At 50.1% G+C, this 25779-nt stretch overlaps 1 protein-coding gene across 1 annotated transcript in view; it reads left to right on the top strand.

Annotated features, from left to right (window-relative positions):
* Positions 1 to 6724: 6724 nt before the first annotated feature.
* Positions 6725 to 25779, top strand: part of Tg (thyroglobulin) — a 164496-nt gene continuing 145441 nt past the window's right edge. Inside the window, exons 1-11 of the mRNA XM_051202542.1 lie at positions 6725 to 6794; positions 8040 to 8148; positions 9096 to 9193; positions 9904 to 10107; positions 10452 to 10611; positions 16185 to 16291; positions 16936 to 17079; positions 17260 to 17445; positions 20915 to 21973; positions 23039 to 23626; positions 24369 to 24608. Coding sequence (XP_051058499.1) covers positions 6725 to 6794; positions 8040 to 8148; positions 9096 to 9193; positions 9904 to 10107; positions 10452 to 10611; positions 16185 to 16291; positions 16936 to 17079; positions 17260 to 17445; positions 20915 to 21973; positions 23039 to 23626; positions 24369 to 24608 — 2965 coding nt within the window. The remainder of the gene's footprint in view (positions 6795 to 8039; positions 8149 to 9095; positions 9194 to 9903; positions 10108 to 10451; positions 10612 to 16184; positions 16292 to 16935; positions 17080 to 17259; positions 17446 to 20914; positions 21974 to 23038; positions 23627 to 24368; positions 24609 to 25779) is intronic.

The following is a 25779-nucleotide window of genomic DNA, read 5'->3' as shown; positions in this document are numbered from 1 at the left end:
ATGCCCATGAGAGATTATCACAATTAGGTTAACTGAGGTAGGGATACCCATTCCCAAATGTGGCAGCATCATTTCATGGGATGGGTCAAATCCAAAGGGGAAACGAAGTGAGCAACAGCATCCATCCTGGTCTGTGCTTGTTGGCATGATCTGATTAGCTGCCATGCCCTCCCTGAGCGATAGACCTTCCCTCCAATCATAAGCTAATTGTGAACCCTTTCTTCAGTAAGTTGCTCTTCTCAGGATATTTTATCATAGCCACTGAAAGATTAACTAGTTGAAAATACTGGTACAGAAGTGAGGTCATACTGTGATAATCCTTTGAAACTGGACTTGTGGGAGGAATTTTGTAATTTTGAAAGTGGTGAGAGAGAAAGATGCCATGTGACAGAGCTTGGGTGGATTGGGTCCTTTGTTGGGGGAAAATGAATGGGAAAGGGGGGAAGGGTGAGAGAGGAGGCCAGCCTCTGGGGACAGGAGCAGCAAAAGATAAGACAGGAGGAGGAGGGAGGAGAGGAGAAGAGGGAGGGAGGGACAGAGGGAGAGGGAGAGAGAGATGGGAGGCGGGCAGGGCCCTTTTAAAAGGGAACATGGTGAATGTGCACAGGTGGTGCTCTTAGTGGCTGCAGCTGAGGGCCATATCCTGTCAGAACCCCAAGGACAGGCCAGTACAGGTGCTTGAATACTAACAAGGAAGGTGGAAAAATTTGCAACTTTGGGCTTGAAAATGCTTGACTTTAAGCAGACATCAATGGACCACTGTGGTAGCTTGGGAAACAAAGGCAATGGAGGCCAGCTCACGAAGCCTCTTTCTTTCCTTCCTTCTTTGCTTTCCTTGCTTTTCTTTAGCAGCCTACCTAGAGGCTTCTCAAACTTCTTGTTTTTTTTTTTTTTATTATTATTATTAAGAAACTGTTTGTTCCTGTATCTCATTTCCCTATTGTGGCTTTCGTTTTATTTTCTTTCTCTGATGTTTTAAAATTTCTTTATTTCTTTGGATTCATTGTTCTTATTTTTTTAAAACCCTTTGAGGTAGAAGCTATAGTGACTGACTTTGGATATTAATTCCTTCTATTTTAGGCAGTTAAAGCTATGGATTTCCTCCTAGACTCTGACGGATTTCACTGCATACCCTGATTTTTATGTCGTCCACCTTCAGATGGAGGCAGAGGCATTGCTTTCTGCACTTTAGGACCAGGACTGGAAAACTTGTGTATCAGCACATATGAAGTGAGGAGCACCATGTAAGGCCCGAAGAGGGGAGTCAGAGCTAGGGTAGCAGCGGCCCAGTGTGCAGCGTGACAGACCCTTGTGGTGGGGTGTGGCTCAGTTGATCACATGGCTGGCACCACCCTGGAAACAGAAAGATGGATGCTGGTGCTCAGTTTGCTTTTTCTGTTTTATCTAGTCTGGGACCTCAGCCCATGAAATAGTGCTGTCACATTTAGGGAAGAAGGTTGTCTCACTCCAGTTAACCCAACCCCCCACCCCCAGGTATCCCCAGAGCTTTGCTTTCATGTCGATTCTGGGCAGGGTCTTCTCAAAAGCAAAAGGAACGATAATGAAAAAGTAGACACACCCATTTCCTCGGCTGAAGGCGAGGATGTAATTATTTCACTAGACCCAAAGTAAATTATAAACTGGTGTTTATTGGGGAACAATTACACAGAAAAATACAAAGAACCATGGGAGCATTTCCCTGCCCTTCCTACCAGATCTGCTGACGCACCAGAAAGAGCCTGTGCAAGTAAGACCATACCTTACCTTATACTTCCCTCTTTCGGTTTCTGTCAGCCTGAAGCCACATCCAAAGGGGTGTGGCCACTCCTGCAGGGTCACAGACCAAAGGCCTACATGCAGTGAATAATGGAGCAAAACAAATGCTGATGACCCAGAATGACTGACAGAGGGTGGACGTTTGTCTTAACAGGTGTCTTTGATCTGAGAGTGAGGCTTCTAATTAGAACACTCAAGAACACGTGGAGGGATTAAGCTCTATAAGGGTTGTAAAACTTAGAGCCAAAACACAAGGCAACAGCTAGCATGGAACATGGAACCAGTGTTAAATAAAAATTGCTAGGGGCATTCATGGTGTTCTGAGAGGAAGCAGAGATCAAGATGCCAAAGGTGAGGGAATTCACCTTCAATTGGACTGACTGGGCTGCCACCATTACAAACCTCTATTCCCAAGAAGATATTATTGAGTGTTTACTGCATGCCCTTCATCATAATGCACATCACACATGTGTAAATCCACTTATGATATCACCCCAAGACAACTCAAACAGTGCCAACATATGGCCATTGTGTTTGCTTTTTAAATGCAAGTCAAGATATTCCTGGTTCTTGGTGCAATTTTTTTTTTTAAACCAAATCTTTGTTCTCTTGCAGAACATGAGTCATTTAATTTTCCCTTGTGAGGAGGACGACTCCTCCACCCTTGAGTGGGGAAAAGCACAGTCTCTCTACTGCCTGGCGAGACTGGAGTTGAATTCCTTGTCCCAGGCCCCAGTGACCTAGCAGAGGGCGGGCATGTGAGTTTGGCCATCTCCTGCCCCCTGCTAATGCCTCCTGGTAGGCCCCGGGGAGTACTCTGCATGATCCTAGCTGACACCACAGGCAGGTACTGCAGGGTGTGGGGGAAGTCTTCACTCTCCCCTAGACCGCTTCCGACACCACCCTAGTGGAAAGTGTGGCATCATATTGGTCCCCTGAGGGTTCCACTGATACCGCAGAGAAGGGTATCCTGACTTCCCGGCAGGGCCAACATCCTGGCTTCTCACTTGGCCTTTGTTGGCTCAGAGGTGGCTGAGTGAGTTTTTCTGCAATGGCCGCCCCTGCCAAGAGGTTATTTTCTAAGAGTCTCTATTGTGTCAGGCTGATCCATAATCCTGGGATCCTGGCTTTGGGATGCTTTTTCTGATTGGTTGTTTGGGTTTTATATGTGTCCAATGACATTTGTGACTTGCAAGCTTTTCATGTGAAATTAAAATTACAAGCCGGGGGTTTGCTACCTCTTACTCCTCTGGTACTGTGACTAACTGCTCTGTCTTCCCTGGTCCCCCACTTCTCAATGGCTTGGCTTCTTACGTTTGTTCCCAGGTGATGTCCCCAGGGTTAGCTGCTCCTGGGAGGGGTAAGGAAAAGTGTTTCCACACCATCTTTCTGAATGTAGAAATTAAGTGCTAAAAAGCTTTGTTATTGCCCAGGTGACCAAAGGAAAGGAAGCATGCCCGTGGCTTTGAGTCACGGGGTGAGTGTGTGTTGGGGAAAGAGGTAGGAGCGAGGGCCCAGCAATACCGGGACAGACCAGAAGTCTGGAAGAGAGGGCCACAGGCATCGGTGGGCTCCGAAGTGCAGGTGTGTGAAGTTCCATCTGTAACATCTTGCACTTGTCTAATTATGCAGAGGCTCTATGTTAGGGAACGAAGGAGACAGACAAGGCTGGGCCATTGTGTTCAGAACTGAGGAGAGCCTGTACCTGTGGTGACATTTGGTTTATGATCTAACAAATAGATCTTGATTGAGGATCAGAGTGCATCGATAGTCAGGTAGTGGTGGCCACACCTCTAATCCCAGCACTCGGGACACAGAGACAGACAGATCTCTGTTAATTCAAGGCCACTATGAGCTACATGAAATTGATCCAGTCTAAAAGAGAAACAGCTCACACAAAGGTGACCTCAGCACTTGGGATCCCATGCCCTCGGTAGAGACAGAGAGACAGGGAGGCGGGGGAGGGAGGGGAGTGGACGGGACTGGGGGGTGGGGTGGACAGACGGACAGGAGCTCAGTGAAGTCTGAGGTTTGGTGGAGACAGATCCAGCCTGGAGATGCAGTCTGAGGACACGACCGCCCCCTTTGAGCACTGGTAGAAGTGAGAACTCTCTAGTGGCTGGCCACTTTGCTTCTGTGGTCTTCAGTTTTAACCCCAGTACCTATTAGAATTAGTGCTACATGTACCAGTGAGCAGGAGCCCTCCACCAGGGTGATGGAGGTCTGAGCCGGAAATGGAAGCTGGTGGAGTTAGCATGGAAGCCGTGTTCTGGGTCTCAGTGAGTAAAGGTCCAGCAGGAGTGAGGAGCTGAGTCATGGTGAGGAGGCATGAGGGATAGTGAAGGCACTCCTCTGCTCTACAGCCTGGGTGCAGAGAAACCCCCTCTGGTAGGGCGGGGCAGCTCTGGTGTTCACTGAGGTCCACACTGCTCTGCCCAGTACTGAGCTCACACCACCCCCTCCAGCGGTCTCTCGAGTGAGCCTGGGCATAGAGTACCCATTCCTCTCCCCCAGAGCCCTCTTCATTCTGCTTCACGGGTCATGCTTAAAACCGCTCAAGCAGCGGAGGCACTGGAGCACAGCCACCCACCTTAGCGAGGATCTGGTCCCGTCCACCTTCCCCAAGCCAGAGCCAGACACGGTGACTAAGCACTCTGCCTGCTTTGACCAATCCGGGCCAGGGTGTAAGGCAGGGGGAACAGTGGGTCTGTGACAAACCTCGAATGTCTGAGACGCGTCTGCTTTGAAAATGGGGCATGCACAGGGCTGTGATGACCCTACTGCTCCAACAGGAAAGGTGCTGCTGGCCTCCAGCGCATGGGGTCACCAGGAACCTTCCAGCAGGGGCAGTAGGGGGTAGGCGGGAAGAGCTCTTCCTATCCAGTTCCTTGCAGGACTAACAACACAGAGCCCTGAACCATCTTTGCTGGAAACCTGTCCTCATCCGATCTCTTTCCAACTTTCCAGGGTGACTGGGTCTTCCTGCACTTAGCCTTTCTGAGCACCTAGGAGTGAGTCTCAATATCCAGCCACGAGGGTTGAACTTCCTGGGCTTCAGGCAGGAGCTCGTCCGCCTTGCTAGTGCACAGCTGTGAGAATCCAGAAGGATGAGGGTGTGGGAAACGGAAGTTCACTGTAAAGAGAGAAGACTAGGACCTTAGGCTGGCAATGGTAACAGAACGCCGGCATGGGAAGAATTTGAGCTAGAACCTCTGTGTAGCATCCAGGGAGAGGGGGACCAGAGCTCTATGGAGAGGCTTGGATGGAAGCTAGGGAGTGATGAGGGAAACTCTCAAAAGTGCAGATACCCAGGAAGTGGGCAAGGAGTAGGTTTCTTAACGGTCTTAACTCCATACTCAGTTTGCATCACGAGCAGAACATGTTTAGGTGTGGGGGGATGCTTTGTGCATCCCAGCTCCAAATTCCTATGTTGAGTCTTCCTTCTGTAGCTCAGTACAGTATTTCGAGACAGGATCTTGATACAGTAACTAAATTAAAATTTAATTTAATAAAATTAGGTAGTCCCTAACCTAAAGTGCCTGGTGTCTTCAGGAGAGATTAGGACCCAGGCATACAGAGGGGAAATAACCACATGAAGACAGAGATTGGCCAGTGACCCACAGGCCCCAGACTGGAGCCTCAGAAACCAACCATGGCACATTCATCTCAGTCTTCGGCCCCCAGAACTCTGAGAAGAGGCATGCCCACTGTGTAAGTCCTTGGCAGTCAGCGATGGCAGCCCAAGCCAGCTAACACAGCTGCCAATGCGTGTACTTACGCCCAAGACAGAGTAAGCCAGAGTTAGCCTAGCTGGTCTCTGCAGCCTCCCTACTTGCTCTGTATCTAGCACAGAGTTAGCCCTTGGTTCCTGCCCAGAGGAGGCTTGTCCTCTTCCCCCCCCAGCTCTCCTTCCTGCTGCTAAGGACAGTGTCCTCCAGATTCTGACATTTTCCTCCTCCACTCCTCTGGTGAGAGGACGTTCACTGCCCTCAGCCCTCTGCCCTCTGCCCTGCTGGTCTGTCCTGTGTATTTGTCTTTACATGGTGACACACAGTGATGTCTGGCACGACACTGCCCTTTGCACATTAAGAGCATAATGGCAATGGTGATGGCATGGATGAGCCGCACACCTCGAGTCTTTATTTGCTCTCTTGAAGAGCTCCTGAAGACGTGGAGGCACGCATGGCCACAGCTCAGCTTTGTTGTTAAGACAGGGCTTAGGGCTGAGGGCTAAGGCTTCTCAGAGGTTATACAGGGGAAGGACGGGAGCTGATTCTGAGAGAAACTGCAAGACGTGGGCCTTCTGTGTGAGAGACTCCCACTTCGGCCTCTGCTAACTCGGCAGGGTTTAGAGCCCAGAAAAGTTATGGAAGGACTAGAGAAATGTGTGTACATATGCATGTTTGCTCATGACGATTGTGAGGGTGTGTGACGTAGCCTCACATTCGACACTAATGAGGGTTGGATTTTTCCTATTTTCTGCCAATGGCTTCATGTTCTAGAATAGTGTCTACATATGTTAGACCCTAAAACACTGCTGGAGGGAGGAAGGGAGGGAGGGAGAGAGGGGGAGAGAGAGAGAGAAGGAGGCAGTGAGGAAATCAGGAGAGAAAGAGGAGACCGTTTATCCTTCACAGTAGTATGATCCAACTCTGTCACCCCTAAGGATACAGAACTCTGTCACTTGCCTGCAGAGAGGCATTTTAGCGTCACCCTCCCATCTCTTGTCCCCACAGCCTGGAGTGTCCACCCTCCTGACCACTCGAGTATTCTTAGGGGGAGCAGACTCAGGTAGAGGGAGTCCCTGTGACTGGCAGAGAAAACAATGTGCACTGCTACCCTGACAAGTGTCCTAGAGCTTGAGAGCAATACTCGTGTCTGTGCTATAAAGGCTCCATGATGTGGGGACTCAAGCAGGACCTAGCCCTGTGTCCCAGGAGGGGGCAGGATGATGGCCCTGGTCTTCTGGGTCTTTGCTTTGTTGAGCTCAGTCTGCCTGGCAACAGCCAACATCTTTGGTAAGTTCTAAGGCCAAAGCCATGGGTTTGAGGGGGAGTTTGCAGGCATGGGGCCCAGGCAGGCCCAGGGAGGACCCCTAGACCCGCCTGGTGTCACCTCACAAATGCTAGATTTTTGCTCTTTTCTGTTTAGATGAAAAGAAGTTCAGAGAGGTGAGCAGTGTGGCCTGAGAGCCCAGAACTAGGCATTGGAGTAGTGATAAACTAATTCAATCATAGCTTCCCCAATCTCATCCTTATCTCATATTTTTGGCATTTGCATATACTTCTAATATATATCTGGATGCTGCAAACAATATTCCAGCCTTACCAGCATGTGGTAAGAGTAGAGCAGGTAACAAACATGAGATCACCCTATGGCTTAAGACAGACTCGAGCTCTGTACTGGGCTCAGCCACGTATCTATTCGGCTGTGCATGGACTTCCAAGTTTAAGTTTCCATGGTAAAAGTCAGGCAGGGGGAGGCCACAAGGATGACTCATCCGGGCATCTCCTTGGTATGTATGTGTTCATGAGAACCTGAGTTTGGATCTCTAGACTCCACATAGAAGCCAGGCCCTGTCATGTGTGTCTGTAACCCCGGGGCTAGAAGAGGCAGAGACAGGTGGATGCCCTGAGCTCACTACCAATCTGTTTAGTCAATCAGTGAGCTCTAGGGGCAGTGAGAGACTCTGTTGTAAAGCAGAGAACTTAGTGAGGATGACACTCAATGGGGAGCCTTGACCTCCATGAAAATGCACACATGCAAATGTACATATCACACGCAGGCACCCACCCACACACACACACACACACACACACACGGATGGCGAGGGAATGCAAAGGACACACATTTACTTCCTGAGGTGACTGTAATTTTTGCACGAGATCAGACCATCAGGCGGGTCCTTAGTGATGAATCAGGTACTTGCAGTGTAAGCCTGGAAGGTATTACCCCACAAGCACGACTTGGTCACGGCAAGACCAACCAACTTTTGGACTTCCGGAGGGTGTTTTATCCTAATCCACATGAGGACCCCAAAGTTGACTCAGGAATTCTCTTTCAAAAGGTATACTCTCACTGGTACCCCTGGAAGAGTAGAGATATTCCCATCACCTCCCAGGAGCGTACCAGGGATTAAATCTCTTACACTGGGGATGGTGTTAGTGGCTGCCAACACTAGTAAGACTAGGAATGTAAAGGCCGTGTGTCTGTGTGATGGGGACCTGGCCTGCACCCTTATCATGTGTCACCTCCCTTCACAGAGTACCAGGTGGATGCACAGCCACTCCGCCCCTGTGAGCTGCAGAGAGAGAAGGCCTTTCTGACGCAGGCTGAGTATGTTCCACAGTGCTCCGAAGACGGAAGCTTCCGGTAAGAATGGCTTTAGTGGGAGCTCCAGGAACCCAGAGCGCACGGACGAACTCACATCTTGTCCCTGTAATTCCCAGTTGTACCCACCCAGCTGCTCAGAAATCTCTAGCCATGCTGTCATTTGGAGGGGCTCCTTCTCTGTCCTCCACAGATAGTCTGCTGCCCCTGGCAGCCCCTCAGATCTTGCTGAAGCTAACATAATCTGTAAGGCCTTTTAGCAAAGCCCAAATAGAGGTAAGGGAAATCCTAGGCACCTGCTCCCTAATTCCCTGACAGGCAAAACAGAAACTGCCCATTCCTTCCGCTACCCTGTTTTCATAGCTTTCCCGGGCTGCTAGGCTACTCTTCCCCTGGGAGCTCTGCTTTAAAAGGGGCTTTTGGGGGTGCCCTGCCCCGTCCCAAGACAACGTGGGGATTGTCTTCCTCTGAACAGAGTCAGGTTATGGTATAAACTCCTGTTCCCTAGGGAGCAAGAGGCCTTATCCCAGCCCCCACACCCCGTGTGTGGTCACATGAGGAGGCCTCCTCATCTCTAGCGTGAAATTCTGCCCCTGCTTCCTTACTCAGGCTTGCCTTAGGTTAAAAACGCTGCCTATCTCTCCAAGACCTCTGGGAATTTCAGGGTGGTGAGGGAGGAATTAGGGGGTGTGCATCCCTTTCTACCAGCCTGTATATGTTCTCTCCAAGTGTTTCTTCTTACCACTCAAGTTTGGGCCTGCCCTGTCCACAGGAGGGTCTACATCCATGCTTCTTCCTACACAGGCACCTTCTACCCCAGGCCACCCTGAAACTCTCAGTGTAGCTGTAGGGACTCACTCCACAGCCTAGCCTGACCACAACTTTGGCTTTTCTGTGGGACTTGCTAGCCCCTGCTCTCACTAGGCTGGAGCCAGAATGTGGTGGCCTCAGAAACCCATAATGAGATCACATCATATGTCCCTCTTCAGGACAGTCCAATGCCAAAATGATGGCAGATCCTGTTGGTGTGTGGATGTCGACGGCCGGGAAGTACCTGGCAGCAGGCAGCCGGGGAGGCCAACAGCTTGTAAGTAACAAAGGGGCCCAGTGGACAGGGGCCCTCACACTGGGACATCTCACACCTAGGGACAAGAGCTGGGTTTAAAGTAAACAGTGGCGCTGGGCAAACTCCCCTAAGGTCTGCTGGCTCCTCCTCCTCATTGACTACAAAGAAGGTCCAGCTTCTCCAAGACAACTCTGAAGGCCGTGTGAGATACTCAAGCCTGGCCAGTAGCCAGTAAGGTCTTCCCATGAGCCGGCCACTGTGCCCAGCTTGAGTCAGTCATGGCCAGTAGACATCGGAGGGTTATGAAGCCAGGTCAGAGCTCAACAATGTTTGTCCACACTCTCTGACATCATCACCTTAACCAAAGTCACCTACCCTCTGTGGTCTACACACACCCAACCCCAGTCCAGGAAGGAAAGGGAGAACCTGCTTCCCTGGGTGAGGATTTGCAAGGTGATAAGCCTGGTGTGCACGACAGGAGCCAACGCACAGGGGCTTTCCCCTCACATCCGGGGCGAGGCAGAGGTCTTCCCACTCCTAGAGAGGGAGCGAAATGCAAGGTAGTGAAGCAGCTTCCCAGGCAACACAGGCAGACCACCCCACTCTGTCCCGGTTCCCCAGGTGACAGAGCCTTCTGAATGTCTGGCTGAGTGTCCCTCAGGGAGGAAGGGTCCTCCTGGGTTTGATCCCACGTGCTCCCCAAAGTCCTCCTCTGTTGCCTGTGTCCCCAGGTCTGTCCTTCTGCCAGCTACACAGGCAGCAGATTCTACTGAACAGTTATATCAACAGCACAGACGCCCCCTACCTCCCTCAGTGCCAGGATTCCGGGGACTATGCACCTGTGCAGTGTGACCTGTGGCAGGCGCAATGCTGGTGTGTAGACACAGAGGGGATGGAGGTATACGGCACCCGCCAGCGGGGGAGGCCAACGCGGTGTAAGTGTCACTGTCCATGGGCATCGGAATCCCTGAGTGGGCTATAGTTTGACTCCCCGCAAACCCCACGCCTGATGACACAGAGTGCCTGGCCCTCGGGGGTGGGGGTGGGCAAGTGCCTTGCCCTGGAGGGGGTGGGGTCACACGGGCAGTTGTATGACTTTAGGCAGCTACAAGCTCAAACAGGATTTCAGCAAATGCTCGTGAGCTTTCGGTAGACTGTTTGGGGCACTGGTGGCTTTCCATGGGTCACATACGTAGCGTCAGTACTTGAGTCCTGACTGCAGACACCTATGCACCTACCCATCCATGAGAACTGAACAGCGTTGCATGAAAATGTTTAGGTCCAAGGAGCTGTGAGATACGAAACCGCCGTCTACTCCACGGGGTAGGAGACAAGTCGCCACCCCAGTGCTCTGCAGACGGGGAGTTTATGGCTGTCCAGTGCAAGTTTGTCAACACCACAGATATGATGATTTTTGATCTGATCCACAGCTATAATAGGTAAGGAGGTCTGTCCCTTAGTGGGGAGGCACTTAGGGAACCATAAGCTCACGCATGTATCAGGGTCTGGGAGTGTCATGTGTTACACGCAGCCTGGTGGAGAATTAAGGAAGAGTTGCCAGCTGGGAATAGCTATTGCAATTGCATTATCTTAGGCAGTGTTCTATTGCCGTGAACAGAAACCATGACCAATGGTTGGCAACTCTTATCAAAGAAAGCATTTAACTGGGCAGTGGCTTACAGTTTCAGAGGGTTAGGCCATTGTCATCATGGAGGTAAGAATGGTGGTGTGCAGGCAGATGCTGGAACAGTAGACGAGAGCTATATCCTGATTGGGAGGGGGAGGGGGAGGGGGAGGGAGAGAGACAGACAGACTCACTCTGGGCTTGGTGTAGGCTTTTGAACCCTCAAAGCCCACCACCAGTGACACGCTTCTTCCAATATGGCTATACCTCCTAGTCCTCTCAAACAGTGCCGCTCCCTAAGCGGTCATTCTTAATCAAACTACCATGCACATGTACTCTGCGCCCTGCAGCCCACCATGCAAAGGGAAACACCAGAAATGCGATGACCTGCATGCATATCAAGGGCGATGGTCTCGTTGTTCTCCGTCCTAGCAGAGAGCAGGGAGAAAGAGACTGCTTGTCAAACAGGGAGTGGCTGATAAATGTAAGATGCCTTAAACTGTTGAGTAGCCACTGCGAAGAAGGCATCAGGGCTGGAGAACTTGACTTGAGCAGGGTTTGGAAGCATGTTATACTAATACTAATACAGTAGTGGAAGTGCGGGGTTTGGTTGTTAAAAACCAATAGCAAGAAGGTTCTTCATATGTGTGCACATGTGATGCTGTGATCAGATGAACCAGAGGCAGAGGGCTTATGCGAAGGGCCACACGGTTGACGAAGGGCATTCGAGGGGCAGGGTTTCAGTGGAAGGGCACATGGGAAGGGGGTCCTCATCAAAGTGAAGAGAGCCCAGTAAAAAGCATGGCTATGACATATGCATACATTTCTGTAAGTTCTGTGTGTGTGTGCAATAGAAAAGGGCTTCCGTGTCTAAATAATAAATACCAAATGAGAAGCAGCATGTGCACCGTGACCCAGATTTCCAGGGAGCATCTGGCTACTCTAGATCACCCAATGGTTGTAAAGGGCCGCAGATGAAACCAGACCTTTCTGAATGCAAAGAAAGAAAGCAGTAGCTTGTGGGAACGCTGTTGTAGATTCTGTGAGAGAACCTGAGCCTCCGCGTGGCGGCCTTCCAGAACGACCCGTTTCCCTGTGAGAGAGAACGTTCCCACGTGTTGTGCCAGATGGGTCACAGACCATGACCCAAGCTCAGCTCCCACAGACAAAGTGGAGCTGGACCGCACAACACTCTAGAGGCTTGGCCTTTTCCCTAGGTGACATCTTACAAGGGACCCACGGGATTCAGTGCCAGCGATTTCATAGGTTCAACCTTAACTACGAAACTCACACCAGTTTTTAGGAGATCTTTTAGGCGAATCCTGCCCTGAATTATCTGTTTTGCACACCCCCCCCCCGTGTCCTGGGTCCCTCGGAGCTCGGAGCTTGGCCGCCTCACTCCTGCCAGCTCGGTGTCCTGTATTATCCTGCTTCACAGCCTTTGCCTCTGCCTGCTATAGTCTTCACCTGCCACTTTGCAAGGCAACCGGCCTCCTCGGAGTTCTCAGCTGGGAAAAGAAAGTTTGCACTCTGCTTGGCCACTGTTAAGGTCTCCTGTGACTCCATTTATGAAGTCACTGAGAACGTGCATTGCCCAATTTCAGAAAACGTAGGTTAGATTCTTCCCCCTGGGCACCAGCTCAACGGGGAACACAGAACCAGCAGGCAGCCCTACTCTCCAAATGCTCATCTACTCTATGCAAGCTAGGCATCATCAGCTCACGCCTAACTGAATGCTAACTGTGGTCCAAGGATTTGTGTAGATTTCAGCTTTGATGCAGACGTAAACGAGAGAGTGTCGTTTTTGGCATATTGCCCTAGAACCGGGAAGATATTACTAGGAAACATAGTAAGTTTTAGAGATGTATAGAAAATCATTCACTTGTCTGTATTTATGTGACTGGTTTCTCTTCCCCCACGGTGTCTTGCATAGAGTAGTTCTGCAATCCCAGTTCAGAGATGAGATGGGTGTATCAAAAGATGTCCTTAGCAAGGACTTTTTGCGATTGAGGCTCAGTTCACAGCTACGGCCACAAGAGGGCAGTGTAGTTAAACACAAAACTCGAGAATCAAGTATTCATTGTGAATGCAAACAAAATATTCAATTCTGAAATGGGATCCTTCTCTCTTTTATTGTGAGTAAGCATATCTTTGAGCAGACTCTGGCCTGGAAAGGTCATGGGAATGGTTGAGTGGTGGATTATTGCAAGCCCAGGAGTAATCAGGAATCTTCTGTTACTTATGTAGATCTGGCCGCTGCAGGTTTAGTGCCTCCTTTGGGCCAATGGAAGGAGCTGTGCTCACCTGGGGTTGACAGATATGACACAGGGCAGCCAGTTATAGCGGGGTTTCAGATAAGCGATGGGCAATATCGTTTTACTGTGTGTCCTTAACATTGCCTCAAATGTTTTAAACAGACAGTGGTGAAGATTTGAATGGGTAAAGCATTGCATAACCACCACCAGATCCCAGACGTCAAAAAGAATAACCTGGGAAGAGCAGAGTGGGTGCTGGGAGTCAGTCCCAAGTTCCAGGTTCAGTTCGGAGGGAAACGATGCTGGCCGCATCTTAGGAGAGGAGAGCGGGTGTGGTGCTTGGCAGAAGGAGCTGCGCTGGAGACATATTTGTCACACAGGGCTTTGGAAGGTGGGGAAGAAACATCTGGAGGAGAGGGAGAAGAGAGTGAGGGACGACTCCATTCCCAGCAGACGGTTGAAAGTGTGTTTGGTAGGGGAGGAGCCCTGGTTTGACGTTGGAATATTCAGTCTGAGGAGATTTCCTTGTAGATGTGGCATGAAAGACTGACTTGAAACCAGGGGTCTTTCGAAACTCCGAGCCCCAGGGACAGCTTGTTTTCTAAACCCCTGTGGGGTCTTCATGTACTATGCCATGATTTGAGCTTGAGTTTGGCTATTGTAGGTCCCCACCCACCCACCCAGAGGAACCCTAACCCTAACCCTACCCTCACCCCTAACCCCTGGCCCCTGACCCCTAGCCCCTAACCCAAAGGACCACATTCTATTTCATGGGTCTCACCATGTGACCTTCTCTGTGGAAAAGGATCAGCGGAGGTGGGCTCGGGGTTTCCTGGCTCCTTACTCTGCATCCGAGCTTTCCCGGGCATCAGCAGGGTCCTTCTTCAAAAGCAATGTTGTGAGGAGTGAAGGACTGTGGGGGATGCTTGGCTGAGTGTCTGGCCGTCCCCTGCACTGTGCTCCCAGCTGATTCTGAGTAGTAGTAATAGCGGCAGTCAATGTGGTAGGATAGGGCAGGAATTCTGCCATGCTGATTCAAGGCCGCCAGCTCCTCCCGTAGAGTACGGAGCTCAGGAGAGAGAATCGCAGGACAGGGGCACAGGGTCTTCTCCACAGGCACTGAGGGCAGCTCTGGAGAGCAGCGACCTCCAGGAAGTAGTCCTGGAGTGACAGAAGGACCCTTCTCATAGGGCTGAAGCCAGGGAGATCCCCTCAGTACGCAGGAAGCAGAACGATCAAGAGAGACCACACAAAGAGCGCTGGTAGATACTGGTTTCTTTATATCCCAGGGATGCCACGACAGGGACTTAGGCTATAAAATGGCAGAATGGAAATCATGGAACGCCCCTGGAGGCTGGTGCCTTCCCTGGGTTGAGGTGGCTCTCGGGGTTACCTCAGCACTTCATGGTGGAGGGTAATGTAAACGTCTTGTGCCTTTTGCTGGAGTGAGTGTCTGAGCCTTCTCAGGCATCCATCTGTGGAACTGGTATGTGCACGTGACCTCAACCCAGTTATCTTCAGTGTGTGTTAGATGCCAGGAAAATGAGTATTGAGCATCCACAGAATAATGTCACAACAGACACGTGTCTCCAAAGACATGGGACAGGAACCAAGCCCAACCCACGCTGAGAAAGACAGAGAAGACAGGGTCAGATGCTGGATACGACCAGATGTGGATCCAAGGCACTGCCACTAGGCCAAGACGGCAGCCCACATCCCTCACTGCACCCGTCTCCACGATGAGATGAAAAATAACCCTGCTGTCTCGTGGGGAGCACTGGGTGTATTAACGACTCAGTGGGTAGTGAGCCCGTTGCAATTGTCTTTCACAAAGCAGGGCCTCAACAAATAGAAGCAGCCACTTTACTATCATTGACACGTTTAAAACCAAACTATCTCCGTTTCCAGTGAATGAACTTTAAAAAAATCATTTGTCCTCTATCTGCAGGAACAAGACCAAGGGAGATTTTAATTCCCTCAGGATAGCACCCTTTCCCACGTGACCCACGAACCACGACCATACGCAAGCCACGTGGTCACGGATTTGTGGCTCTATAGCACTTTTGTGTATTTGTGGCCTTTGGACTCTAGAGTCACCTCAGTTAAGAAGCCAGCCGATACAACGCTCATAACTTCCACCCAGGCTAACTAATACTTGTGTCTTGTGTGAGTGATGCATGTTCAGAATCGGACAGAATCCCCCCACATTGCCTCCCCGAGTTGGCTTTTCATGGCAATGATCATGATGCGTGTATTTGTTGTCTTACACCCATCTCTTTTTTGCTATTTGGAAGTGTTGCCCTCATCTGTAGTTTTAATCCACTTTGTGGGATTACTAGAATTCATTTCTCTGCCGTTGGACGCGAAGGTCACTTTTAGTATTTTGCTAGAAGATACTAAGTAGTATTAGAAAGAACTCTTTATACAGATAATGACTTACTGTGCTACATGTTCAGACGTAGGTAGAAACACACACTTGAATGTAATGTGATGTAGTTACACAGGACACACACACGAAAGGAAAATTCTCGGCTGACTACTTGGTTGCCCATGGAAGGACCTTCCTAATTAGACTCAGTGCTTTAGTCTCCTCTTATGAGAAGGTGGGGACCCAACCGATGGGCTCTATGTAGCATAGTTAGGACAAGCATTTCTTCAGTTGGCAGAAGGACATGGTGAAATCACTTGGATTCTGTGGAGTTTGATGATGGAGTAGAAACATCTCCCTCTTACAGATCTCATGTAATAGAATCTGGCTTCTTCTTTACACGACCTCGAAAAGTGTTAAAAGCCCTGGAAGCAGTTGCTCTCACAAAATGAGACCCTTCTGCATCCCACCACGGCTGCGAAGCAAACCCAACCTTTGGACTCTGCCGTCACTCTCCTGGGAAAGCTGACATAGTGTTCATGACTTGTTTTCTCTCTGGTCCTCCAAAATTGGCCAAATGCCACCCACAAGGAAAAGAGCTAATTGGTAGACAGATGATAGCTAAGCACCGTCTAACCGTGCTCTGGCTAAATTAAGCCAGTGTAGGAAAATCTAGCCTCCCCACTCAGGTCTCGGCCATGTTGATTCTAATTGAGGATGACTTGCCTTTATGAAATGGTGACCGTACAACTTCCTGTCCGTCAGGTTTCCAGACGCGTTTGTGACCTTCAGTTCCTTCCGGAGCAGGTTCCCCGAAGTGTCTGGGTACTGTTACTGTGCGGACAGCCAGGGGCGGGAGCTGGCTGAGACAGGTAATCGGCCACACTTCTGGCAATGGGAAGGGATCAAGTGTGATTCTCGGACTCCGGCGTCCAAGGCTTTCCACATCCTTGTTAGGTTGCTATGGGTACGGAAGAAGACAGAGTTTAGCCAGCTTTCATCTGTGACACTCTGCCGAGGCTTCTGCATGCTCATATTGATGCCAAGGCAAGCTGAAAGAGGTGCCCTCCTTGTCATGGGGCAAGAGGAGACAGGACAGGTTACCAGCCTCCTTCTCGGGGTAGCGCTGCTCTGTGCCGTCCAACACCTGCACAGCCACTCACAGCAGCCTGAGTTTGTAAACCATTAGAGTATTATTCCAAGCATGTCCAGCCTGTGGCCCAGGGGCTGCATCAGACTTTATATGGCCAAGGATAACTATAGATGTGGCCCTACGAAAATCACGAACATACTTAAAATGCTGTCACTGTTTTCATTATTAATTTTGTAACTGTGTTGCCGGGTTTTCAAGCATGAACTTTGTAGGTGCAAAGTCTACAGGATGTGCACGCCTGGACCCACAGCAAGCTGCTGCTGATGTAGACCCTAACCTTTTGACACCTGCCAGCTCGGCCCGATTAGAGCTCTTCCCCCCCCCAGGAGCCCACCCCCTGAAATGCTGTCTGTATTTGCTCAGGTTTGGAGTTGTTACTGGATGAAATTTACGACACCATTTTCGCTGGCCTGGACCAGGCTTCTACATTCACTCAGAGCACCCTGTACCGGATATTGCAGAGACGCTTCCTGGCCATCCAATTAGTCATCTCTGGCAGATTCCGATGTAAGTCATCACCAGCCAGTAGCAGCTGTGTGACTCTGCTGTGGAATCCCTGGTTTCTTGGGGTCACACATGTAAGAGTCTGTGTGGCTGCTAGTGCGAAGTGCGTTCAGATGTGTAACTCAGGGGCAGCAAGCACCGTGCGTACTCAGGCATTACTCTCACAAGCCTCCTTTCTTGTAGGTCCCACCAAGTGTGAAGTAGAGCGGTTTGCTGCCACCAGCTTCGGCCACCCGTACATCCCCAGATGCAACAGGAATGGGGGTTACCAGGCGATGCAATGCCAGGCACAAGGGCTGTGCTGGTGTGTGGATGCTCAGGGGACAGAGGTCCCTGGCACCCTGCAGCGAGGGCAGTCACCATCTTGTGGTAGGTCGTTTCCTCTCACCACAGCCTGTTACCAGCAGCGCCGTTTCTTCACACCGGTCTAACCAACTGCCCACTGAACCCCCCCCCCCTCCCCGGGTCCTTCAAAGTGTACGTGACTGAAGACAGTTTGCTGCTGCTAACTTGCAGTGGGGAGTTTGTCTTGTGTCAGACACAGCGATTTGTCATAGAACCTACGGCACACAAGGGGACTCGCAGCTAACAAAGGAGAAAAGGAGTGTCCATGAGCTTTGGGAGAAGTGTACACAGGCAGCTGAGGGAACAGCAGTTAATTCTATCTCAAAGCCCCGAGGAAGGCTTCACGGATGAGGAAGACAGTTGTTCAGGGTTCCCACGACACTTTATACTACAAGAGGGGGGAAGACAATGCCTGCAGTATGGCGTACACTTAGTGACTTGGGGAAAGGCGGGAAGGAACAAGACTCCACAGCTCCTCTCCTAACTCAGGCTTGGGCTCCATGTTGGAGGTGAGGCTGGTATGAGACCCATCCTGCAGAGGCCTCCCAGCAGTGTTAACCAATTAGACAAGTCACCTCAAGGTCCTTAGGAGAGAGAGTGGGGAGGCGAGGTCACGACTTCTTAGGGCATTTGTCACAAAGTAACTCAGACTGGGTCTCTTTCAACAATCGTAGCTCTCTCTGAGCAGCAGCTGGCAGGGTCGGGGTGGAGGCTGGGAGTCCACCCCCAGGTGGAAGCTGAGTGCATTCTTCTGCAGTCTCCGTCAGGGGCCTCTCCTGACTCCCTGCTCTGGCAGGGGCTGTTGTGATTTAAGAGACGCGGTGTGTGAGAGAAAGACGCCACGTGACAGGGTTCAAGCAGAGGGGTTGTTTATTAGGGGAAGGGATCATAAAGGGGGGAAGGGGAAGATGGGCCTCTGGAGGAGACAGGAGAGGAGCAGGAGAGAGGAAAGAGGAGAGACAGGGATGGGAGTGGGCGGGCCCCTTTAAAAGGGAGCACAGTGAACGCACACAGGTGGTGCAGCTGAGGGCGTGTCCTGCCAGGACCCCAAGGGCAGGCCAGTGTAGATGCCTGAACTCTAACAGAGATCATCCTCATCTCAGCCAATGACCCTTTTACTACAGTAGCACTTCCCGTGGCTCTGGGAAGGAAGATGCATCTTGGAGGGACATTATTCTACACTGTATGCTAAGGCAGAAGGAAGGCAGGGGCAAACCTCAGCACCATCCGTCGTCACAGGGTATCTCAGAAAGCCCCAAGGATGGGAAGGGTGTGACTATGGGGGAGGGGCTTTGAACCAGGGGAGCTAAGCTGCAGAAGAGTGGAGAACTCCAGTCTCATAGCCTCAGAGTAGGTAGATATTAACGTTGATTCAAGGATCCCCATTAAACCCTTCAGCTTCTTCCTGGGACACTTTATATATTCTTTTCTGTTTTGTTTGTTTGCTTTGTTTTTCAAGACAGGGTTTATCTGTGTAACATCCCTGGCTGTCCTAGAACTCTCTTCTTCGTCCAGGCTGACTTGGAACTCACAGAGATCTGCCTTCCTCTGCCTCCCCAGTGCTGGGATTAAAGGTGTGCACCACCACCGCCCATCTAGATATTCTTTATTTAGTTTGGTGAGTGCACAGATGCCCTAAAAGAAATGTTTAAAGCCTTGTCTTGGGAGTATTTGATACCATCACCCATTTACATGAAATCCCATGAAATACTGTGCCCCCCAGCCTTCAGGGGGAAATGTAGAAGCATAGCTTTCCAAGTTAAAGCAGGAACTCTATTGAATGCATGGGTGGTTTTTTTTTTTTTTTTTTTTTTTTTTTTTTTTTTGGTTTTTTGGTTTGTTTGGTTGGTTGGGGTTTTTTCTAGCGTTTTCTCATGGCCTGTCTTTAGTAGCAGAACTTACTTAACAAATGTATGAAGGGGCTGAGCTCTCAGTGGAGAAGAGGAAGTGAAGCCATGCACTCACTTCCTCTGCCTCCCGTGGCGTCAGTTACGGGGCATTGTGGACTGGCTGAGGTATCTGTTCAGCTTTACAGGTTGTCTGCATGCACACATGCATGCACATACATGCATGCACGCACACATACACACACTCTCCCTCATACTCTCTTACTTTCTCTCTCACACACATACACACACTCTCCCTCTCTCCCTCTCTCTCTCTCTCTCTCTCTCTCTCACACACACACACACACACACACACACACACACACTTACACACCTACCTACATGAGCTACATGTTCCAATTCTTTCCCTGTTGCCTGGTTACAACGGGAAATTGGCTGCCTTCCTTTTTGGCATCTGTGTGAATCAAGAGGAAAGAATTACTTTTGTGAGTTGGGAGTGGCCTGGTGGTTTAGAAGGTCCCCTAAGCTCTGTGGATTTATGGAGGAAGATGGAGCTGACTCACGTCCACCTGTGTGAGGAGATTCAGATGCTGTGTGAGTTCTGCTTTTCCTCCCATGGATACTTTTCACAGACCATCCTGGCCATGACTGAGTCAATCCTTGTCTCTCCAGCAATTTCACACAAAGATGGAGAAGCCCAAGGGGTGATACTCTAAGTGGGCCAGCTTGTCAGTATTACAGTATAGACAACAGTGGAGTATGCTGTGCCTTGGACATCACTTATCACGGCACAGCAGCATAGTTCTTCTGTGAAGCACTGGGCTTTGCTGGGAGAGGTCTCATTCTGAAATAGACTGTAAACTAGACAAGACCATGCCCAGGAGGAATTAGAGAGGCTGGGGGGGGGGACACAAGGTGAGGCATTAGAGTCCTTTGAGAATCCCAGCAGAAAAAGCTTGGAAGCACCAGCTGAGCATCACAAACAGGGTTTTGTTAGCAAACAGGGGCTCCTAAGGCTGTCACAACCAATAGCTACAAAGTGGGTACCTTAGCAGTGGAAATGTGTTCCCTCCCAGTTTCCATGCCAGAATTCAGAAGCCAAGGTGTGAACAGGGCTGTCCATGATCCCTTTGCATAGGATGGTTGGCGATTTCTGGTGTTCCCTGGCTTCATGGCTGCAACTGTCACTTCAGCCTGTGTGTCTTGACCCCCACACAGACAGCCCTTACCCCATCCCTTCTCATGGGAATCTTACTGCTTCCCTAGCCTGCCTAGGTGACTCCACTTTAACTTAGTTACAACTACCAAAACTTTTCTTTCAGTTCACATTTGGGAACGCCATATAGACAAAAAAATACTTTCACGGGACTCTATTCAGGCTAATGCAAGTGTGTCCAGGTTTTCAGAAAATGGGTTGGCATCTCCTAGACTTGCTGTAGAGAAGCACCAGCCTGGTGGGAGGTGGGTGAGCGGTTATGAGGGAAGGAATAGTCACCCCCAGAACTAGCCCCACAGAGGCAGCTCAAGGGAAGACATGAGTGGATAGAGAAAAACAATGGCTCACAAGGTAGCCATGAGCTTTTGGTAGAGGGAGGATGCTTGGTACCATTTGCTCTGAGAACTGTGCCTGCCATTGTTTCACACAGCTGAAGATCAGTCATGTACCTCTGAAAGGCGGCAGGCCTTGTCCAGGCTCTACTTTGGAACCCCAGGCTACTTCAGCCAGCAGGACCTGTCATCTTCTGAGGACAGGCAGACCCCTGCAAGTGGTACCAGATTGGCCACCTCCTGCTCCCCTGCAATCAAGGGACTCTTTGTGGACTCTGGGCTTCTACGCGCCATGGCTGGGGAGCAGTCCCAACAGCTTTCCGCATCAGGAAGTCTCCTTAGAGAAGCCATCCAAGCAATTTTCCCCTCTCGAGAGCTGGCTGGTCTTGCCCTTCGTTTCACCACCAACCCTAAGCGACTCCAGCAAAACCTCTTTGGAGGGACATTTTTGGTAAATGCTGCCAAGTTTAACTTGTCAGGAGCCCTTGGAATAAGAGGCACATTTAACTTCAGTCAGTTTTTCCAGCAGCTTGGTCTCCCAGGCTTCCAGGATGGAGGCAGAGCAATTGATCTAGGCAAACTTCCCCGCATCTCTGAGAAGACAGTTGCTATGAACAAACCAGTTGTGGGTACCTTTGGCTTCAAGGTCAACCTACAAGAGAACCGAAATGCCTTGAATTTCCTTGCTTCCCTCCTGGAGCTTCCAGAATTTCTTGTCTTCTTGCAGCGTGTTCTTTCTGTGCCTGAAGATGTAGCAAGGGACTTAGGAGAGGTGGTGGAAACGGTGTTCAGTGCTCAGGCTTGCAGACAGACACCTGGAAGGCTCTTTGTCCCATCATGTACGGCTGGAGGAAGCTATGAGGATATCCAGTGTTATGCTGGGGAATGCTGGTGTGTGGATTCCCGAGGCAAAGAACTTGATGGCTCAAGAGTCAGCGGTGCACGCCCCAGGTGCCCCACCAAGTGCGAGAAGCAAAGAGCTCAGATGCAAAGCCTTGCAGGCAGTCAGCCTGCTGGCTCCAGCCTCTTCGTCCCTTCGTGTACTAGTGAAGGCTATTTCCTTCCTGTCCAGTGCTTCAACTCAGAATGTTACTGCGTTGATGCTGAAGGTCAGGCTATCCCTGGGACCCAAAGCACAATCGGCGAACCCAAGCAGTGTAAGTCTGTCGGGTATTTATTTTACAAATTCTTGAGTCACCATGTAGACCGTAACCTAATACATTGTAAGAAATCGAGTTTGCTCATGACTTAAGAGTAAGCTTTGGTCAATAGACTAATTAATTACTTTAGCTAAATCTTATCCATGGAGACCTGGACAGTCTTAGCCATTCTAATTAGCTAATAGAGATATTTTCTTGTTACTAAGAAAGTGCACACGCCATAAAGTGCTTGCTGCACAGGCATGCGCATCTGGGCTTGCATCCACCTGAAGTCACGTTGAGCAATGTGCATTTGTAACCCCAGTGATGTGGGCATGAGGAAGGTGAGAACAGGAGCATCTGGAGTTGGAGCTCACTGGCCATCCAGTCTATCTGGAGCTTCAGATTTGGTGAGAGACTGTCTACGAATGTAAGATAGAGCGATTGAGGCACATCCAACCTCAGCCCCCAGCCTACACATACTCACATATGTTCTTAAACACATACATACATAAACACTTGACACACATACAACAGAATGTGCCACATACATTTCTGTGGCTCTGGTCTGATCAGTAGCTGGATTAGTCACTAGGTTGGATGTTATTCATGAATTTAGAAGTATTAAGGTTCCTGAACCTGACAGTTAATCAGACACCTCTTGCTGGAGTGTCCTTCCAGCCTGGTCCATAGCCAATTAGCCCCAAAGAAACACACAAAGACCTGTATTAATTTATAAACTGTTGGCTGATGGCTAGGGCTTCTTACTGGCTAGCTTGTTCTTAGTTAATAACCCATAACTACTAATCTATGTATTTCCACATGGCCTGATCTTAACAGAGAACACCTGGTGCATCCTATCTTCCCAGTCTCTACATGGCCTCTCTCCCATGGCTTCCCCCTCTCTCCTCCTTCCTTCCTCTCATAGCTCCACCCATACTTACTGCCTGGCTACTGGCCAAGCAGTATTTTATTCATCAACCAATAAGAGAAACATATATACAGAAGGACATCCCCCACCAGTCACCTTGCTCCTTCTGAGTTATCCGATTTATTAAATACGTACCCATTATTTCTCCCCAGGTCCCAGTGTCTGCCAGCTACAAGCTGAGCAAGCTTTCCTTAAAGCGGCGCAGGTCCTGCTCTCTGACTTCAGCACCCTGCCTTCCCCGTCCAGTGTCTACATCCCTCAGTGCAGCGCCAGCGGGCAGTGGAGGCGTGTGCAGTGCGATGGGCCCCCCGAGCAGGTCTTTGAATGGTATGAACGATGGAACACTCAGAGCAGCGACGGCCAGGTGCTGACTCCAGCAGGGCTGTTGACGAAGATCATGGGCTACAGAGAAGCAGCTCACGGAAACTTCAGTCTCTTTCTTCAAAGTCTCTATGAGGCTGGCCAGCAAAGCATCTTCCCAGTGCTAGCACAGTACCCTTCCTTTCAAGATGTCCCACAGGCAGTGTTGGAGGGAGCCCTGACTCAGCCCGGGGAGAACATTCTTCTTGACCCATACATCTTCTGGCAGATCCTAAGTGGCCAGCTCAGCCACTACCCAGGGTCCTACAGAGACTTTAGCATGCCTTTGGCACACTTCGATCTCAGGAGTTGCTGGTGTGTGGATGAGACCGGCCAGGAAGTAGATGGGACTCGGAACAAGCCAGGCAAGATGCCAACATGTGAGTAAAGTCATATACAGACCCGATCTCATGTTTTCTTGGAAAATGTTTCCTGGAGGGAAAGCCTCAGTGGGACCAGGGGCATTTCTTTTGTTCCCATTCATCCTTCAGTTTGCCCATCCATCTACCCACCTTCCTGTATCTGTCTATCCAGGTGGTCTAGAATTACATGGGAAGAAAATGTCAGTTGAGGAAATACCTAGGTCATATTGGAATTGTCTTGATTGTTAACGGATGTAGTAGGACCTAGCCCACTCTAGGCTATAGTATCCCCTACGTAGGCAGTACTAAACTATATTTAAAAAAGCTAGCTGGGCATAAGTTGCTTGCCAGACAGCAAGCAAAGCCCTCCATGGCTGGCCCCTGTTGCTGTGGAGGAAGTTCTTTGGCCAGACATAATGCTGCGTGAAATGCCAGGGCTGCCTTCCTGTTCCTGTTGAGTTTCTGTTTCAGTGATGGGCTGTGGCCAGAATTATAAGCCAAATAAATCACTTCTTCCCTATGTTGTCCTTCTGGTGAGGACAGTACAGCAACAGAAACGAAACCTGGGCACGTGGGAGCCAAGTATCTTCTTAGACTTGTGTGCAGATTAAAGTAGACCCTGTGAATGTGCTTAGTGCCTGCCTGGCATGGTGTGAACATGGCGTCTCCTGCGGGCTCCTCCGTGAAGGTCGAGGAGGTCAAGCAAAGGGAGGTGGACTGGGAGACTAAATTCACCCGGCTGTCTGTATTGCTGCCCCAGGTTCTGGCCTCTGTGAGGAAGCGAAACTCCGTGCCCTGAAGTTCATTGAAGAAATGGAAGAGATTGTCTTGGCCTCCAATGGCTCTTCATTTCCTCTGGGAGAGAGTTTTTTAGCAGCCAAGGGAATCCAGCTGGCCAGTGAGGAGCTTGGCCTTCCTCCTCTCCACCCATCCCGGGAGGCTCTCTCTGAGAAGTTTCTGCGTGGGGGTGGATATGCCATTTACTTGGCTGCCCAGTCCAGTGAGTGATGTGTGGAAGGTTCTCACCCCATCTTGTAGTAAGAAGTTTTTTTTCTCTTTTAGAGCGCCCTGCACACAACTCCCAAATGAATCGTGCACGGAGGCTTATTCTTAGTTATAAATACCCAGCCTTAGCTTGGCTTGTTTCTAGCCAGCTTTTCCCATCTACCTTTTGCCTCTGGGCTTTCCCTGTTCTCTTACTTCTGTAAATCTTACTCTGTGGATTGCCTGGTAGCTGGGTGGCCCCTGATGTCTTCCTCCCCTTATTCTCTCTTCTCGTTTCTCCTGCTATTTATAGTTTCCAACTGCCTGCCCTGCCTCCCTATGGTCATTCACCTCTTTATTAGGACCACCAGGCATTTTAGACAGGCACAGTAACACAGCTCCACAGAGTTAAACAAATGCAGCATAAACAAAAATAACACACCTTAAAATAATGTTCTACTACACCATCCATTCGGAGGAAGCCAGAGCTTCTGTCTGACTCTCTTGGGCTTAACTTGGGCTGCCAGGTTCCTGGAAAGGCAGAGTGGTTCTTTGGCCCTCGCCAATGCTTTCCCTAAAAGATCCATGATCCCATAACATAGCCTGTGAGGGGCTTCACACTGTGTACTCCAGATGGCACCCACAGCCCTCGTAAAACCATAATCTTGTTAGAAGGCTCTGTGTGCTCTCAACCCTTGGCCTATCTTAAAGTGGCCTCTCATCCCCAAGACTAAGGGAGGGGGAAGGGACATTGTCCCCTGTACTGAGGAGTCACGGTTCATGTGAGCCCAGGGAATTGTGAGAGCAAGTCCCAAAGGTTTGTGTCATCTCTGAACATGGCAGAGAATCACAGTCCTCCAGCCTAGCAACAGCCACAGGGAGTTTAAATCTAAGCCATGCCCAGGTGTTTGAATGACAAATACATTGTATTAGTTGGGTTAGTATTTCAGAAGAACAATGATGTAATACTTCCTGCGATTCTTTACACAGGTAACTTGAGTCATGGTTGAGACCCTTGCCTGGGTTCACCCATCCGGTAACTGTGTAAGCTGGGCCAGGAAGCCTAGTAGTCTAGTAGTCTAGCCCATACTGTCTGTGTCCTGTGCCCTGCCCAGCTGAACACGGAGCAGCTGTGGTCAGTGCCGAGGCCTGGCTCAGCTGAGAGCCAGCGTCCTTCCTCTGCCAAC

This window comes from Phodopus roborovskii, unplaced genomic scaffold, assembly GCF_943737965.1.
Source record: "Phodopus roborovskii unplaced genomic scaffold, PHOROB, whole genome shotgun sequence".
Taxonomy (NCBI): domain Eukaryota; kingdom Metazoa; phylum Chordata; class Mammalia; order Rodentia; family Cricetidae; genus Phodopus; species Phodopus roborovskii.
Note: the sequence above shows the minus strand (reverse complement) of the source record. Positions and strands in the feature narration are given on the sequence as shown.